This window comes from Arachis stenosperma, chromosome 9, assembly GCF_014773155.1.
Source record: "Arachis stenosperma cultivar V10309 chromosome 9, arast.V10309.gnm1.PFL2, whole genome shotgun sequence".
Lineage (NCBI taxonomy): Eukaryota > Viridiplantae > Streptophyta > Magnoliopsida > Fabales > Fabaceae > Arachis > Arachis stenosperma.
The window spans coordinates 75,414,313-75,428,760 of NC_080385.1; the positions used below are offsets into that span (position 1 = coordinate 75,414,313).

Consider the following 14,448-nt stretch of genomic DNA (forward strand, 5'->3'; position numbering starts at 1 on the left):
TCCTTTGTAGACGTTATTGGCATTCACCTTTACCAATAACGTTGCTTCTCAATCTTTCGCAAACGTTATTGGCATTCACCTTTAACAATAACTTTGCCCCTTGCTTCTCTTTCCCACGTTAGTGATCCACGTTAGTGTAACTAACGTGGCCCTTAACGTGGGCATGCCCAAGCTTCGAGAGCGTTAGTGACACTTACCTTTGTCACCAACGCTTCAAACGCCCCTTCTTCCCACGTTAGTGCCTCACGTTAATGGTATTAACGTGACCACTAACGTGGTGGTACTTGCCATCTCTAACGTTAGTGACAAAGGTGAGTGTCATAAATGTTGGCCTATCATTCCTTGCTCCACGTTACCCTTCACGTTAGTGGTCTTAACGTGACCACTAACGTAGGCAATATTGGCTTAGTCCAACATTAGTGACAAAGGTGAGTGTCACTAACGTTGGCGATTTCTTTCTCTTTCTATGTTAGAGTTCATGTTAATTGGATTAACGTGACTCTTAACATGGCTAAGTGTGCCCTTTTGGAACGTTAGTGGTGTTCACCTTTACCACTAACGTTGGAGCTCCCCTTTCCTTTCCACGTTAGCTCCCACGTTAATGTAACTAACGTGGCAACTAACGTGGGCTATGATGGCTTTCGAAGGCATTATTAGCAATCACTTTTTCCATTAACGCTGCAAACTTACTCCCATTCCACGTTAGTTGTCACGTTAGTTAGACTAACGTGGCTGCTAACATGGCTTTTCCTTGCTTCCTTTGTCTTGAATAAAGTGCATCAAAGCTCTGTTCCAAGTCATGAGATCATGGATTATCCATTTTATCATTCAATTCCTGCATAATTCTCATAAAATCATGTAAAGTTCACATTGTTTGCTTGAATCAAGATGTAAGTGTATTTTTATCCAAAACTTGCTTATTTACTAAGAAAATGCATGAAACTACCCTAAAATAGTAAAGAAAAGGTGAGTGAAACTGGCCAAGATGTCCTGGCATCAAGTGGCACGCCCATTCACTTGTGGATCTCATAAGCTTGGCGTGCCACGTCTTGGTCCTCAAGTGGCACGCCCAAGTGAACTCTGGGGCTGGCGTGCCACGCCTTCGACACAAAGTGGCACGCCATAGTGATAGTTCTTTTAGTAACGAATTGGCGTGCCACACCCTGCTTCTGGCATGCCACGCCCCTTTAATTGTCTTCAATTTTGCTCTCTGGAATGTTGTACCAGCGTGCCACGCCCAGCTTCTGGCGTGCCACGCCAATACATTTTTGTGGCGTTTGTTCCAAGTGGCACGCATGCTTCATACGCCCTACTTGTTTTGTTGTTTTCTTTCCCATTTTTTATGTCTTTTCCACCTGAAATCCAACACAAACTCATTTCAAAGGAATGTACTATGATATTCATCAATTAAGGCATGAATTGCAATGATCAAATGAGATTATGCCTCTTTTATGGTCCTTTTTATGCAAGAAAAAGGGTAGATGATGTAAGTAATCACAACACCAAACTTAAGCTTTGCTTGTCCCAAGCAAATCAATGTGAGTGGTCTTTTGGTGAATTGAGACTTGACCTTGAATGGATGCAATATGACTAGGAATTAGACTAAGTGCTCAACACATGCATGAATGCTTTGAATATCACAAAGAGCTCCTAGATCCTTAAGGGTTTTTCCAAGTATGTGTCTTAGGGGACCTTTTCATTGATTGTCACCTTGAAGTAGTAATGGTTAACTCCTTTTTTTTGTGTGCTTCTTTTCTGTTTATTGACCATGACTCTAAGTGTTTTGTCTCAAGACAACCCTTTAGTTAGGCTTTCAATCAACACTCCCAAGCCAGTTGACTTTAGGGTGCTAGGTGTTGAAACACCCCTGAGAATTTACTTGCCCAGGCCTCTTCTTGACACATCTTCACCACAAGCATCTACTAGGGGTTCTAACTCTTTTTGAGTTTTTCAATGTTTCTCTTCCCTCTCTAGCAGTTGATGCTCAGGTCCTTGGGTCTTTGTTGCTTACTACTTCTTGGTTCTATAGATATTCAAGGAACACCCCTCAACTTCTACTTATCATGCCTTCTAGGACTAGTTACTTTTCATGACTCATTTTTTTTCTTTTCACTTTATTCTTGGTCTTAGTCTCATTTACTCTTGTTCTTACACACTCACAACAACTCTTATGGAGACAAACTCTACTTCATTGATGAAAATAAAGACTACAGTTATCATTGCATTTTCTTTCTTGAATATCAAAGGACTTACAAAAGACTTCAAGCAAAATAAAACATAAACTATCCTAACATTATCAATTATTCTCAAACATAAAGTAAACATATAAAAGCTTAAACAGAATTCAAAAATTTGGGAAATGTCAACCATGGAACTCAACAACCTTATGCAGCTTCTTTAGTTCATTGGCCCCTTGCCTTTGTCCTTCTTCTTGGAGGGGGAGGAGTCATCTCCACCCTTTTTGGAGGATCCTTCTTGTGCTTTCTTGTCCTTGGGCTTCTAGAAACCCAGCCTCACCATATAATCCATTTCATCCTCCTTATGCTTAGCTAGGATATACTCTTATCTAGCACTCAATTCTTCTAGCCCTTGCATGAAAGTTGGGTCTCCGGGGTTGATGGCAGCCATAGCATTACACAAGTGATTCAGCTTCGCTTTTGTGTTGATATCATATTGTCTCCTTGAAATGGTCCGGGCATCATAGAGATGCCTGAACTCAGCAAGGTTCCTCTGCTGCCATTTGTTTTGCTCCACCACCTTGTTAAGTGCACTTCGCACCTCACCCCAATCGAACTCCTCTTGCTGCTCCTTCCTTGCTTGCTCAAAACTTCCTTGGAGGTTGTGTATTTTCTCATTCACTTATTTCCATTGCTTCCTTTGGCTATTTTGAAATTGGTTGACATCTTCCATCAATTGATGTAGATCTCCCTTAATTTGGTACACGTCTCCTTGCAGCTGCTCTCAGTTCATTCTTTCAGGAAATTGTTGGTATTATTGGTATGGTGGTGGTTGAAGTGCCAGAAATTGTGGTTGCTCCTCTGCCTCCTCTTCCTCTCGTTGTTGTGGTTGTGGCATATGAGCATGAGCTCTATGCTCTCTAGCCCTTTGAAGTGGATTGACGGCCAACACCTTGGCTATCTTCTTGGCAGTTATAGGCTTATCTTGCTTCACCAATACCTCATCAATCACCTTCTCAACTCCAGCGTCATCACATAGCTCTTGTATGATGCTGGGGAATGTCAATCTTGTGCTCTCGTTAGTGTTTTTCAGTATCTTGTTGATGTTGTTGGCAATCAACTCCCCAATATTCACGTCCTCTCCCTTTATTATACTTTATATAAGTACAGCCCTCTCCTTGGTCACCTCAGATGTGTTTGATGTAGGGATCAAAAATCTTCTCACAAAGTCTAACCACCCCTAGCTTGGGGGCTCAAGTCCCTTCTCCTCAGCTGGTTGGGTTTTCCATCTTTGTCATTGATCCATTACACATTTAGTACACAGATTTCATTCAGGATTTCATCAAAGCCTGGGTCCAGTTGCTTCATCCTCTCCTCATAACTCCGAGTGGAGTTGATCCTTTTCACCATCAGCACCCTTTCTATGTTAGAGGGACTATAGTCAATGGACTTTCCCCTCACATAGCTAATATACCCATAAGTTTGCCCTGGCTGTGGCACGGCATTGGCATAAAAGTCCCTTACCACTCCTTCTACCACTTTCTTTGGTGGGTTGCAGAAGAGTGCCCAACCCCTGTTGTTGATCTCAAGGTGCCCATTCCTTCCTAGTTGGAAGCCGACCTCTGGGATGATCTCCCTCTCACTCACTCAACCATAAAATTGGTTTTGGTTGAATGCTAAGAGGAATTTGTACTCATTGAAGTTTGAGCTTGAAAAACCTGAGGTTGGTTCTTTGGTCTTTCTTTTCTTTGAGGTTGAGGATCTCGGTGGTGCCATTGGGTGGAGAGAGAGAGGGTGTTTGAGGGTTCTGAGATATTAATAGAGTGTTGCAAAGAAACACAAGCAAAACAAAGTTTTGCCCCAAGTAGAAAGATAGAGAGAAAGAAGAACGAGAAAGAAAAAAAAAGAAAGGTCTCTGTGAGTTTGTTTTGTGTATGGAAGTGGGAGGGAATGGGGAGGGTAGGGGATTTATAGGAGTGAAGGGTGTGGTTCGAATGGTGGAAAGAGAAGGGAATTCAATGTTTTCTACTTGGGGAGTGGCGCCTAGCATGGGAAGAGGTGCCAACCCTTATCCCACTGTGCCCTCTGAATATGTTGAGTTCCAAAGTGTAAGTACACTTTGACCTCCTTGTTATCTATCAAGTGGGCCCTATTCAATCTCCTGAAAAAAAAGAAACCGAAAACCCCATCAGTAATGACAAAATGATCCTCCACATTCCTTTTCAATGCTAGTGAATGGAGTTGTAACTGATGGGTGTCCCTTGGGACACCAAACTTATTTGCATCTCAATAAATTGGGTTCATCATTGGGTTTTTAATGTGTTCATAGGGAAGAAGTAATTCCAATCCTTTCACATTCTTTGCTTCGAATAACCCCTGAACACATTAAAATTCTCATTCAAGCCTCCACCAATGTATTAAATGCTTCCAAATTGAGTGGTATTAGGCTTGCTGATTGATTCTCGTATGGTAGTGGCCACACCAAACTTAATCTCTGGGCTTGCTCCTTAAAAATTTAATTTATCCAAATGGTTATAAGCCTAGATCAAGTTGGTGAGTGGCCATACCAAACATAGCTTTTTAGCTAGTTCTTAGCCCAATCACTCATCATCATTAGTAAATGCTTTCATCCAACTGCACTTCCAAAAATAGGAGACAATTTAACTCACAAAGCTATCTTAACTATCAAAACTGAAATTAACTTCCTAAGCTAATATTCACAATCTACTTCTAATAAAGCAAAAAATTAAAAGGATATAGGGTGTTGGGTTGCCTCCCAACCAGTACTTCTTTATCGTCACTAGCTTGACGTTCTTCCTTTTTCAGTTGAGGTGGTAGCTCACTCTCCTTTCATCCAGTGAGTCCCCCAGGTAATGCTTGAGTCTATGGCCATTTACAGTGAAGGTTCTCTGTGTTTTGTCCTCCATGAGCTCCACTTGACCATAGGGGTACACTTTGATGATGGTGAAGGGTCCAGACCATCTAGACTTAAGCTTCCCAGGGAAGAACCTAAGTCTAGAATTGTATAATAACACCTTTTGTCCTTCAGTGAACTCCCTCCTTGCTATCTTTTGATCATGACATTTTTTTGTGTTCTCTTTGTAGATCTTTGCATTTTCATATGCTTGGTTCCTAAATTCTTCCAGCTCGTTGAGTTGCATCAGCCTCTTTTCTCCAGCAGCTCCCTCATCAAAGTTCAGTAGTTTTAGAGCCCAGAAGGCTCTATGCTCCAGTTCAACTGGCAAGTGGAAAGCCTTGCCAAATACTAGTTGGTATGGTGACATCCCATTGGGGGTCATGAAGGATGTCCTGTCGGTCCATGAAACATCGTCTAGCTTCTTAGACCAGTCCTTTCTTGAGCTTCCAACAGTTTTTTTTTTTTGAGAATCCTTTTTAGCTCCCTGTTGGAAATCTCTGCTTACCCATTGGTCTGTGGATAATAAGGGGTTGCCACCTTGTGTTTGACTCCATACCTGAGAAGGAGTGCTTCCAGTTGTTTATTGCAGAAATGTGTCCCTCCATCACTAATGAGTGCTCTGGGAACTCCAAACCAGTTGAAAATGTTCTTTTTTAAGAAGCTCATTACAACCTTGTTGTCATTTGTGGTGGTGGCAATAGCCTCCACCCATTTTGAAATATAATCTACAGCCACAAGTATATAACTATTTGAGTAGGAGGATGGGAAAGGCCCCATGAAGTCAATTCCCCATACATCGAATAGTTCTAGCTCCATTATAAATCTCTGTGGCATCTTATTATTCCTGGGTAGATTGCCAGCCCTTTGGCATTCATCACACCTTGACACCAAGAACTTTGCATCCTTGAAAATGCTTGGCCAGTAGAATCCACATTAGAGCACCTTGGCTGCTGTTCTTTCTCCACTAAAGTGGCCTCCATATGCAGATCCATGACATTGCCAAAGCACTTCTTGTCCTTCTCCATGGGATATACACCTCCTCAAGATCCCATCAGCATACTTTTTGAACAAATAGGGCTCATCCAAGATATAGTATTTGGCATCTTTGATGAGCTTCCTCTTCATGTGTTTGTTGATGTTGGTTGGTAGTTCCCCAATGGCCTTGAAATTGGCTATGTCAACAAATCAAAGGGTCTCTTGTATCATCATCAATTGCTCATCCGGGAAGCTTTCATTCACTGCAAGATGGTGTGCTCATTCTTCTTCTTGTAGGATCCTTGAGAGGTGGTTAGCAACTTTATTCTCTGCTCCACTCCTATCCTTAATTTCGATGTCAAACTCTTGGAGTAGCAGGATCCATCTTATTAGACTTGGCTTGGATTCTTGTTTGGTAAGCAAGTATTTGAGTGCTGCATGATCAGTGAATACAATTACTTTAGAACCAATGAGATATGATCTAAATTTATCAAAAGCAAAGACAATGGCAAGTAATTCTTTCTCTGTAGTGGTGTAGTTCCTTTGATTCTCATTAAGGACCTTGCTGGCATAATAAATGACATGCACCAATTTATCCTTCCTTTGTCTTAAAACAGCACCCGCAGCAAAATCTAATGCATCACACATCAACTCAAAGGGTAGATCCAAACATGGTGGTGCTATGATAGGTGTAGAGGAAAGTTTGTTCTTAAGCTCCTCAAAGGCTAACATGCATTCATTATCAAAAACAAAAGGCACATTAGAGACAAGTAGGTTGCTCAATGGCTTGGCAACCTTAGAGAAGTCTCTAATAAACCTCCTATAGAAACCAGCATGTCCCAAAAAGCTTCTAATTGCTTTGACATTGTAAGGTAGAGGTAACTTTTTAATTACCTCTACTTTTGCCCTGTCCACTTCTATGCCCTTCTTTGAGATTTTATGACCAATGACCACTCCTTCCATAACCATGAAATGGCATTTTCCCAGTTTAAAACAAGGTTGGTCTCTTTGTATCTCTTTAGCACCAGGGCTAAGTGATGCAAGCAATCAGAATATGTGTTACCAAATACAGAGAAGTCATCTATAAACACCTCAATAAACCTCACAATCATATATGAAAATATGGAGAGCATGTACCTTTGGAATGTTGCAGGTGCATTGCACAGTCCAAAGGGCATCCTCCTGTAAGCAAAAACACCATATGGACAAGTAAATGAAGTTTTCTCCTAGTCCTTTGGGTCTACAACTATTTGGTTGTAACCCGAATAATCGTCAAGAAAGCAGTAGTATTCATGTCCAGCCAGCCTCTCGAGCATTTGGTCCATGAATGGTAAGGGGAAGTGGTCCTTCCTGGTGGCTTCATTGAGCTTCCTGTAGTCGATGCACATGCGCCAACCAGTCACTATTCTTGTTGGTATCTGGTGCGCGAAATTGTGATCACTACAACTTCGCACAACTAACCAGCAAGTGCACTGGGTCGTCCAAGTAATACCTTACGCGAGTAAGGGTCGATCCCACGGAGATTGGTGGTATGAAGCAAGCTATGGTCATCTTGTAAATCTCAGTCAGGCAGACTCAAATGGGTATAGATGATGATCGAAAATAACATAAAGATAAAGATAGAGATACTTATGTATATCATTGGTGTAAGAGCTTCAGACAAGCATATGAAGATGCCTTCCCTTCCGTCTCTCTGCTTTCCTACTGTCTTCATCCAATCCTTCTTACTCTTTTCCATGGCAAGCTCGTGTAGGGTTTCACTGTTGTCAGCAGCTACCTCCCATCCGCGCAGTGAAAGCTAATGCACGCACTCTGTCACAGTACTGCCAATCACCGGTTTGGTTCCCTCCCCTACCGGAATAGAATCACTCTTTTGCGTCTGTCACTAACGCCCAGTAGGTTACAGGTTTGAAGCACGTCACAGTCATTCAGTCATTGAATCCTACTCAGAATACCACAGACAAGGTTAGACCTTCCGGATTCTCTTGAATGCCGCCATCAGTTCTTGCCTATACCACGAAGACTCTGATCTCACGGAATGGTTGGCTCGTTTGTCAGGCGAGCACTCGGTTGTCAGGCGATCAACCATGCATCATGCAATCAGAAATCCAAGAGATATTCACTAAGCCTCAGATGCTTGTAGAACAAGAATGGTTGTCAGTCACCTTGTTCATAGGTGAGAATGATGATGAGTGTCACGGATCATCACATTCATCAAGTTGAAGAACAAGTGATATCTTGGACAAAGAACAAGCGGGATTGAATAGAAGAACAATAGTAATTGCATTAATACTCGAGGTACAGCAGAGCTCCACACCTTAATCTATGGTGTGTAGAAACTCCACCGTTGAAAATACATAAGAACAGGGTCTAGGCATGGCCGTGAGGCCAGCCCCCAATGATCTAAGAACTAGATGTCCGAAGATGAAAATACAATAGTAAAAGGTTCTATATATAGAAAACTAGTAGCCTAAGGTGTACAAAGGTGAGTAAATGACATAAAAATCCACTTCCGGGCCCACTTGGTGTGTGCTTGGGCTGAGCAATGAAGCATTTTTCGTGTAGAGACTCTTCTTGGCGTTTAACTCCCATTTTGGTGCCAGTTTGGGCGTTTAACTCCCATTTAGGTGCCAGTTCCGGCGTTTAACGCTGGGATTTCTGTAGGTGACTTTGAACGCCGGTTTGAGCCATCAAATCTTGGGCAAAGTATGGACTATCATATATTGCTGGAAAGCCCAGGATGTCTACTTTCCAACGCCGTTGAGAGCGCGCCAATTGGGCTTCTGTAGCTCCAGAAAATCCACTTTGAGTGCAGGGAGGTCAGAATCCAACAGCATCTGCAGTCCTTTTCAGTCTCTGAATCAGATTTTTGCTCAGGTCCCTCAATTTCAGCCAGAAAATACCTGAAATCACAGAAAAACACACAAACTCATAGTAAAGTCCAGAAAAGTGAATTTTAACTAAAAACTAATAAAAATATAATAAAAACTCAACTAAAACTACCAAAAACATACTAAAAACAATGCCAAAAAGCATACAAATTATCCGCTCATCACAACACCAAACTTAAATTGTTGCTTGTCCTCAAGCAACTGAAAATCAAATAAGATAAAAAGAAGAGAATATACTATAGACTCCAAATTATCAATGAAACATAGCTCCAAATTAGATGAGCGGGACTAGTAGCTTTTTGCCTCCAAACAGTTTTGGCATCTCACTTTATCCTCTGAGGTTCGGAATGATTGGCTTCTTTAGGAACTTAGAATCCAGATAGTGTTATTGATTCTCCTAGTTAAGTATGATGATTCTTGAACACAGCTACTTATTGAGTCTTGGCCGTGGCCCAAAGCACTCTGTCTTCCAGTATTACCACCGGATACATACATGCCACAGACACATAATTGGGTGAACCTTTTCAGATTGTGACTCATCTTTGCTAAAGTCCCCAATTAGAGGTGTCCAGGGTTCTTAAGCACACTCTTTTTGCCTTGGATCACAACTTTATTTCTTTCTTTTTCTTTCTTTTTCTTTTTCTCCCCCTTTTTTTCGTTTTCTTCTTTTTTTTTTTTTGTGTTCACTGCTTTTTCTTGCTTCAAGAATCATTTTTATGATTTTTCAGATCCTCAGTAACATGTCTCCTTTTTCATCATTCTTTCAAGAGCCAACAATTTTAACATTCATGAACCACAAATTCAAAAGACATATGCACTGTTCAAGCATACATTCAGAAAACAAAAAGTATTGTCACCACATCAAACTAATTAAGCTAGTTTTAAAGATGAATTTGAAATCCTGTACTTCTTGTTCTTTTGTAATAAAAACAGTTTTCATTTAAGAAAGGTGATGGATTTCATAGGACATTCATAACTTTAAGGCATAGACACTAAGACACTAATGATCATAAGACACAAACATGGATAAACATAAAGCATAATTTTCGAAAAACAAGAAAATAAAGAACAAGGAGATTAAAGAACGGGTCCACCTTAATGATGGCGGCTTGTTCTTCCTCTTGAAGGTCTTATGGAGTGCTTGAGCTCCTCAGTGTCTCTTCCTTGTCTTTGTTGCTCCTCTCTCATGATTCTTTGATCTTTTCTAATTTCATGGAGGAGGATGGCATGTGCTTCACCCTTAGTTGTCCCATGTTGGAACTTAATTCTCCTAGGGAGGTGTTCAGTTGCTCCCAATAGTCTTGTGGAGGAAAGTGCATCCCTTGAGGTATCTCAGGGATCTCATGATGAGAGGGGTCTCTTGTTTGCTCCATCTTCTTCTTAGTGATGGGCTTGAGGTCATGCCTTCTCAGTTGAACCGGCTTTGGATGCCATAAATGGTTATGGAAAAACAAAAAAAGCAACGCTTTTACCACACCAAACTTAAAAGGTTTGCTCGTCCTCGAGCAAAAGAAGAAAGAAGAGAGTAGAAGAAGAAGAAATGGAGGAGAGGGAGATGGCTTTGTGGTTCGGCCAGAAGGGGAAGAAGTAGTGGTTTATGAAGGATGGATGTGAGTGGTGAAGAGAAAGAGATGTTGAGGTGATTGGTGAATGGGTGAAGAAGAAGAGAAAGAGTGGTGGGGTTTATGGGGATCCTGTGGGGTCCACAGATCCTTAGGTGTCAAGGAAAAGTCATCCCTGCACCAAATGGCATCAAAATCCACGTATTGAGCCATTTCTGGCGTTAAACGCCGGGTTGATGCCCATTTCTGGCGTTTAACGCCAGGTTATAGCCCTTTCCGGCGTTTAACGCCAGTCTGGTGCCCCTTTCTGGCGTTAAACGCCCAGAATGGTGCCAGACTGGGCGTTAAACGCCCAACTGCTAGGCTTACTGGCGTTTAAACGCCAGCAGCTTCTTCCTCCAGGGTGTGCTGTTTTTCTTCCTGTTTTTCATTCTGTTTTTGCTTTTTTCATTATTTTTGTGACTTCTTATGATCATCAACCTACAAAAAAGATAAAATAACAAAAGAAAATAGTTAACTATAAAACATTGGGTTGCCTCCCAACAAGCGCTTCTTTAATGTCATTAGCTTGACAGAGGACTCTCATGGAGCCTCAGAAATACTCAGAACCGTGTTGGAACCTCCCAACACCAAACTTAGAGTTTGAATGTGGGGGTTCAACACTAAACTTAGAGTTTGGTTGTGGCCTCCCAACACCAAACTTAGAGTTTGACTGTGGGGGCTCTGCTTGGCTCTGTTTTGAGAGAAGCTCTTTATGCTTCCTCTCCATGGTGATAGAGGGATATCCTTGAGCCTTAAACACAGAGGATTCTTCATTCACTTGAATGATTAATTCACCTCTATTAACATCAATCACAGCCTTTGCTGTGGCCAGGAAGGGTCTGCCAAGGATGATGGATTCATCCATGCACTTCCCAGGATCTTGTCTCTTTTGAGGTAATTTCTGCCTAGACAAGTCATCCAGTTCTTTGGTGAGCAAGGAGGGTTCATCTTCCCAAGTCTCATTTCCAAATAACTTGTCATTTAGCTTCATGATTGCTCCAAGATATTTAGCAACTTTCTCTTCAGTGACATACTCATCCTCTTCAGAGGAAGAATACTCATCAGAGCTCATGAAAGGCAGAAGTAAATCCAATGGAATCTCTATGGTCTCATTTTGAGCCTCAGATTCCCATTGTTCCTCATTGAGGAACTCAGAGGAGATTGGTACACGCCCACTGAGGTCCTCCTCAGTGGCGTCCTCCTCTTCTCTTTCCTCTCCATATTCGGCCATGTCTATGGCTTTGCACTCTCCTTTTGGATTTTCTTCTGTATTACTTGGGAGAGTGCTAGGAGGGAGTTCAGTAACTTTCTTACTCAGCTGACCCACTTGTCCTTCCAAATTTCTGATGGAGGACCTTGTTTCATTCATGAAACTTTGAGTGGTCTTTATTAGATCAGAGACCATTGTTGTTAAGTTAGAAGTATTCTGCTTAGAACTCTCTGTCTGTTGCTGAGAAGATGATGGAAAAGGCTTGCCATTGCTAAACCTGTTTCTTCCACCATTACTATTGAAACCTTGTTGAGGTCTCTCTTGATTCTTCCATGAGAGATTTGGGTGATTTCTCCATGAAGAATTATAGGTGTTACCATAGGGTTCTCCTAGGTAATTCACCTCTTCCATTGAAGGGTTCTCAGGATCATAAGCTTCTTCCTCAGATGAAGCATCCTTAGTACTGTTTGGTGCATTTTGCATTCCAGACAGACTTTGAGAAATCAAATTGACTTGTTGAGTCAATATTTTATTCTGAGCCAAAATGGCGTTCAGAGTGTCAATCTCAAGAACTCCTTTCTTCTGACTAGTCCCATTGTTCACAGGATTCCTTTCAGAAGTGTACATGAATTGGTTATTTGCAACCATTTCAATCAATTCTTGAGCTTCTGCAGGCGTTTTCTTCAGATGAAGAGATCCTCCAGCAGAGCTATCCAAAGACATCTTGGATAGTTCAGAGAGACCATCATAGAAAATACCTATGATGCTCCATTCAGAAAGCATGTCAGAAGGACATTTTCTGATCAATTGTTTGTATCTTTCCCAAGCTTCATAGAGGGATTCTCCATCCTTCTGTCTGAAGGTTTGGACTTCCACTCTAAGCTTACTCCATCTTTGTGGTGGAAAGAACTTTGCCAAGAAGGCATTGACTAGCTTTTCCCAAGAGTCCAGGCTTTCTTTAGGTTGAGAATCCAACCATATTCTAGCTCTGTCTCTTACAGCAAAAGGGAATAGCATCAGTCTGTAGACCTCAGGGTCAATCCCATTAGTCTTGACTGTGTCACAGATTTGCAAGAACTCAGCTAAGAACTGATGAGGATCTTCCATTGGAAGTCCATGGAACTTGCAATTCTGTTGCATTAGAGAAACTAATTGAGGCTTAAGCTCAAAGTTGTTTGCTCCAATGGCAGGGATAGAGATGCTTCTCCCATAGAAATCAGGAGTAGGTGCAGTAAAGTCACCCAGCACCTTCCTTGCATTGTTGGCATTGTTGTTGTTTTCGGCTGCCATGTGTTCTTCTTCCTTGAAGAATTCGGTCAGGTCCTCTAAAGAGAGTTGTGCTTTGGCTTCTCTTAGCTTTCTCTTCAAGGTCCTTTCGGGTTCAGGGTCAGCTTCAACAAGAATGCCTTTGTCTCTGCTCCTGCTCATATGAAAGAGAAGAGAACAAGAAAATATGGAATCCTCTATGTCACAGTATAGAGATTCCTTGAGGTGTCAGAGAAAGAAAAATGGAAGACAGAGGTGGAAAATTCGAACTTATCAAAGAAGATGGAGTTCGAATTTTGCATTAAGGGATAGTGTTAGTCCAAAAACAGAAGGATGTGAGAAGAAGGGAAGTATTTTTCGAAAATTAAAGTAAAAGATTTTGAAAACATTTTGAAAAACACTTAATTGATTTTCGAAAATCACAGTGGAAAAGAAATCAAGTGATTTTTGAAAAAGATTTTGAAATTAGAAATTAAAAAGATTTGATTGAAAACTTATGGTTTTAAAAAGATGTGATTGAGAAGATATGATTTGAAAACAATTTTAAAAGATATGGTTTGAAAACAATTTGAAAAGATATGATTTGAAAACAATTTTAAAAAGATATGATTTGAAAACAATTTGAAAAGATATGATTTTAAAAATTAATGACTTGCCTAACAAGAAAAGATATGATTCAAACATAAAACCTTCCTCAACAGAAGAGGCAAAAAATGTTCAATCAAATCATTAATTGTTAGTAAGTATCTTTGAAAAAGGAAAGAAATTGATTTTGAAAACATTTGATTGAAAAGATATGATTTGAAAAAGATTTGATTTTGAAAAACTTTGAAAACTTGAAAAAAAAATTGATTTTGAGAACAAAATCTTCCCCCTTTGCCATCCTGGCGTTAAACGCCCAGAATGGTGCACATTCTGGCGTTTAACGCCCAAACTACTACCCTTTTGGGCGTTAAACGCCCAACCAGGTACCCTGGCTGGCGTTTAAACGCCAGTCTGCCTTCTTCACTGGGCATTTTTGACTGCTCAGCTTTTTCTGTGTAATTCCTCTGCAGTATGTTCTGAATCTTCAATTCTTTGTATTATTGACTTGAAAAGACACAAATTAAAAAAATTTTGGATTTTTAATAATGAGGAATAATCAAAATGCAACTAAAATCAAATAACAATGCATGCAAGACACCAAACTTAGCAGTTTGTATACTATTGACACTAACTACATGAGAATGCATATGAGAAACACAAAACACTCAAGTCAATGGAATTCAAAGATCAAAACAAGGAAATCATCAAGAACAACTTGAAGATTAATGAAGACACATGCATGAATTTGAAAAACGCAAGAAGAACAGAAACATGCAATTGACACCAAACTTAAGATGAGACTCTAGACTCAAACAAGAAATAT

General features: G+C 40.7%; 1 protein-coding gene and 1 non-coding gene across 2 annotated transcripts; one reads left to right on the top strand and one right to left on the bottom strand.

Moving 5' to 3' along the window:
- Window positions 1-4,999: 4,999 nt before the first annotated feature.
- On the bottom strand, window positions 5,000-5,910 carry LOC130949621 (uncharacterized). Its single transcript, XM_057878290.1, has 2 exons — window positions 5,767-5,910; window positions 5,000-5,650 (listed from the first exon to the last, which is right to left on the bottom strand). Exons 1-2 carry the CDS (start codon window positions 5,908-5,910, stop codon window positions 5,000-5,002), a joined length of 795 nt encoding a protein of 264 aa, XP_057734273.1.
- Window positions 5,911-12,551: 6,641 nt separating this feature from the next.
- LOC130953844 (small nucleolar RNA R71) lies at window positions 12,552-12,659 on the top strand. The gene has a single exon (XR_009076005.1). It is a non-coding gene; the product is annotated as a small nucleolar RNA R71 (small nucleolar RNA).
- Window positions 12,660-14,448: the final 1,789 nt, after the last annotated feature.

Coding starts and splice junctions, on each gene's coding strand:
- LOC130949621 (XM_057878290.1), bottom strand. CDS start 5,910: ATGGAGCTAGAACTATTCGATGTATGGGGAATTGACTTCATGGGGCCT. Junction 5,651..5,766: donor CCACCACAAATGACAACAAG/GTTGTAATGAGC, acceptor ACTCCTTCTCAG/GTATGGAGTCAAACACAAGG.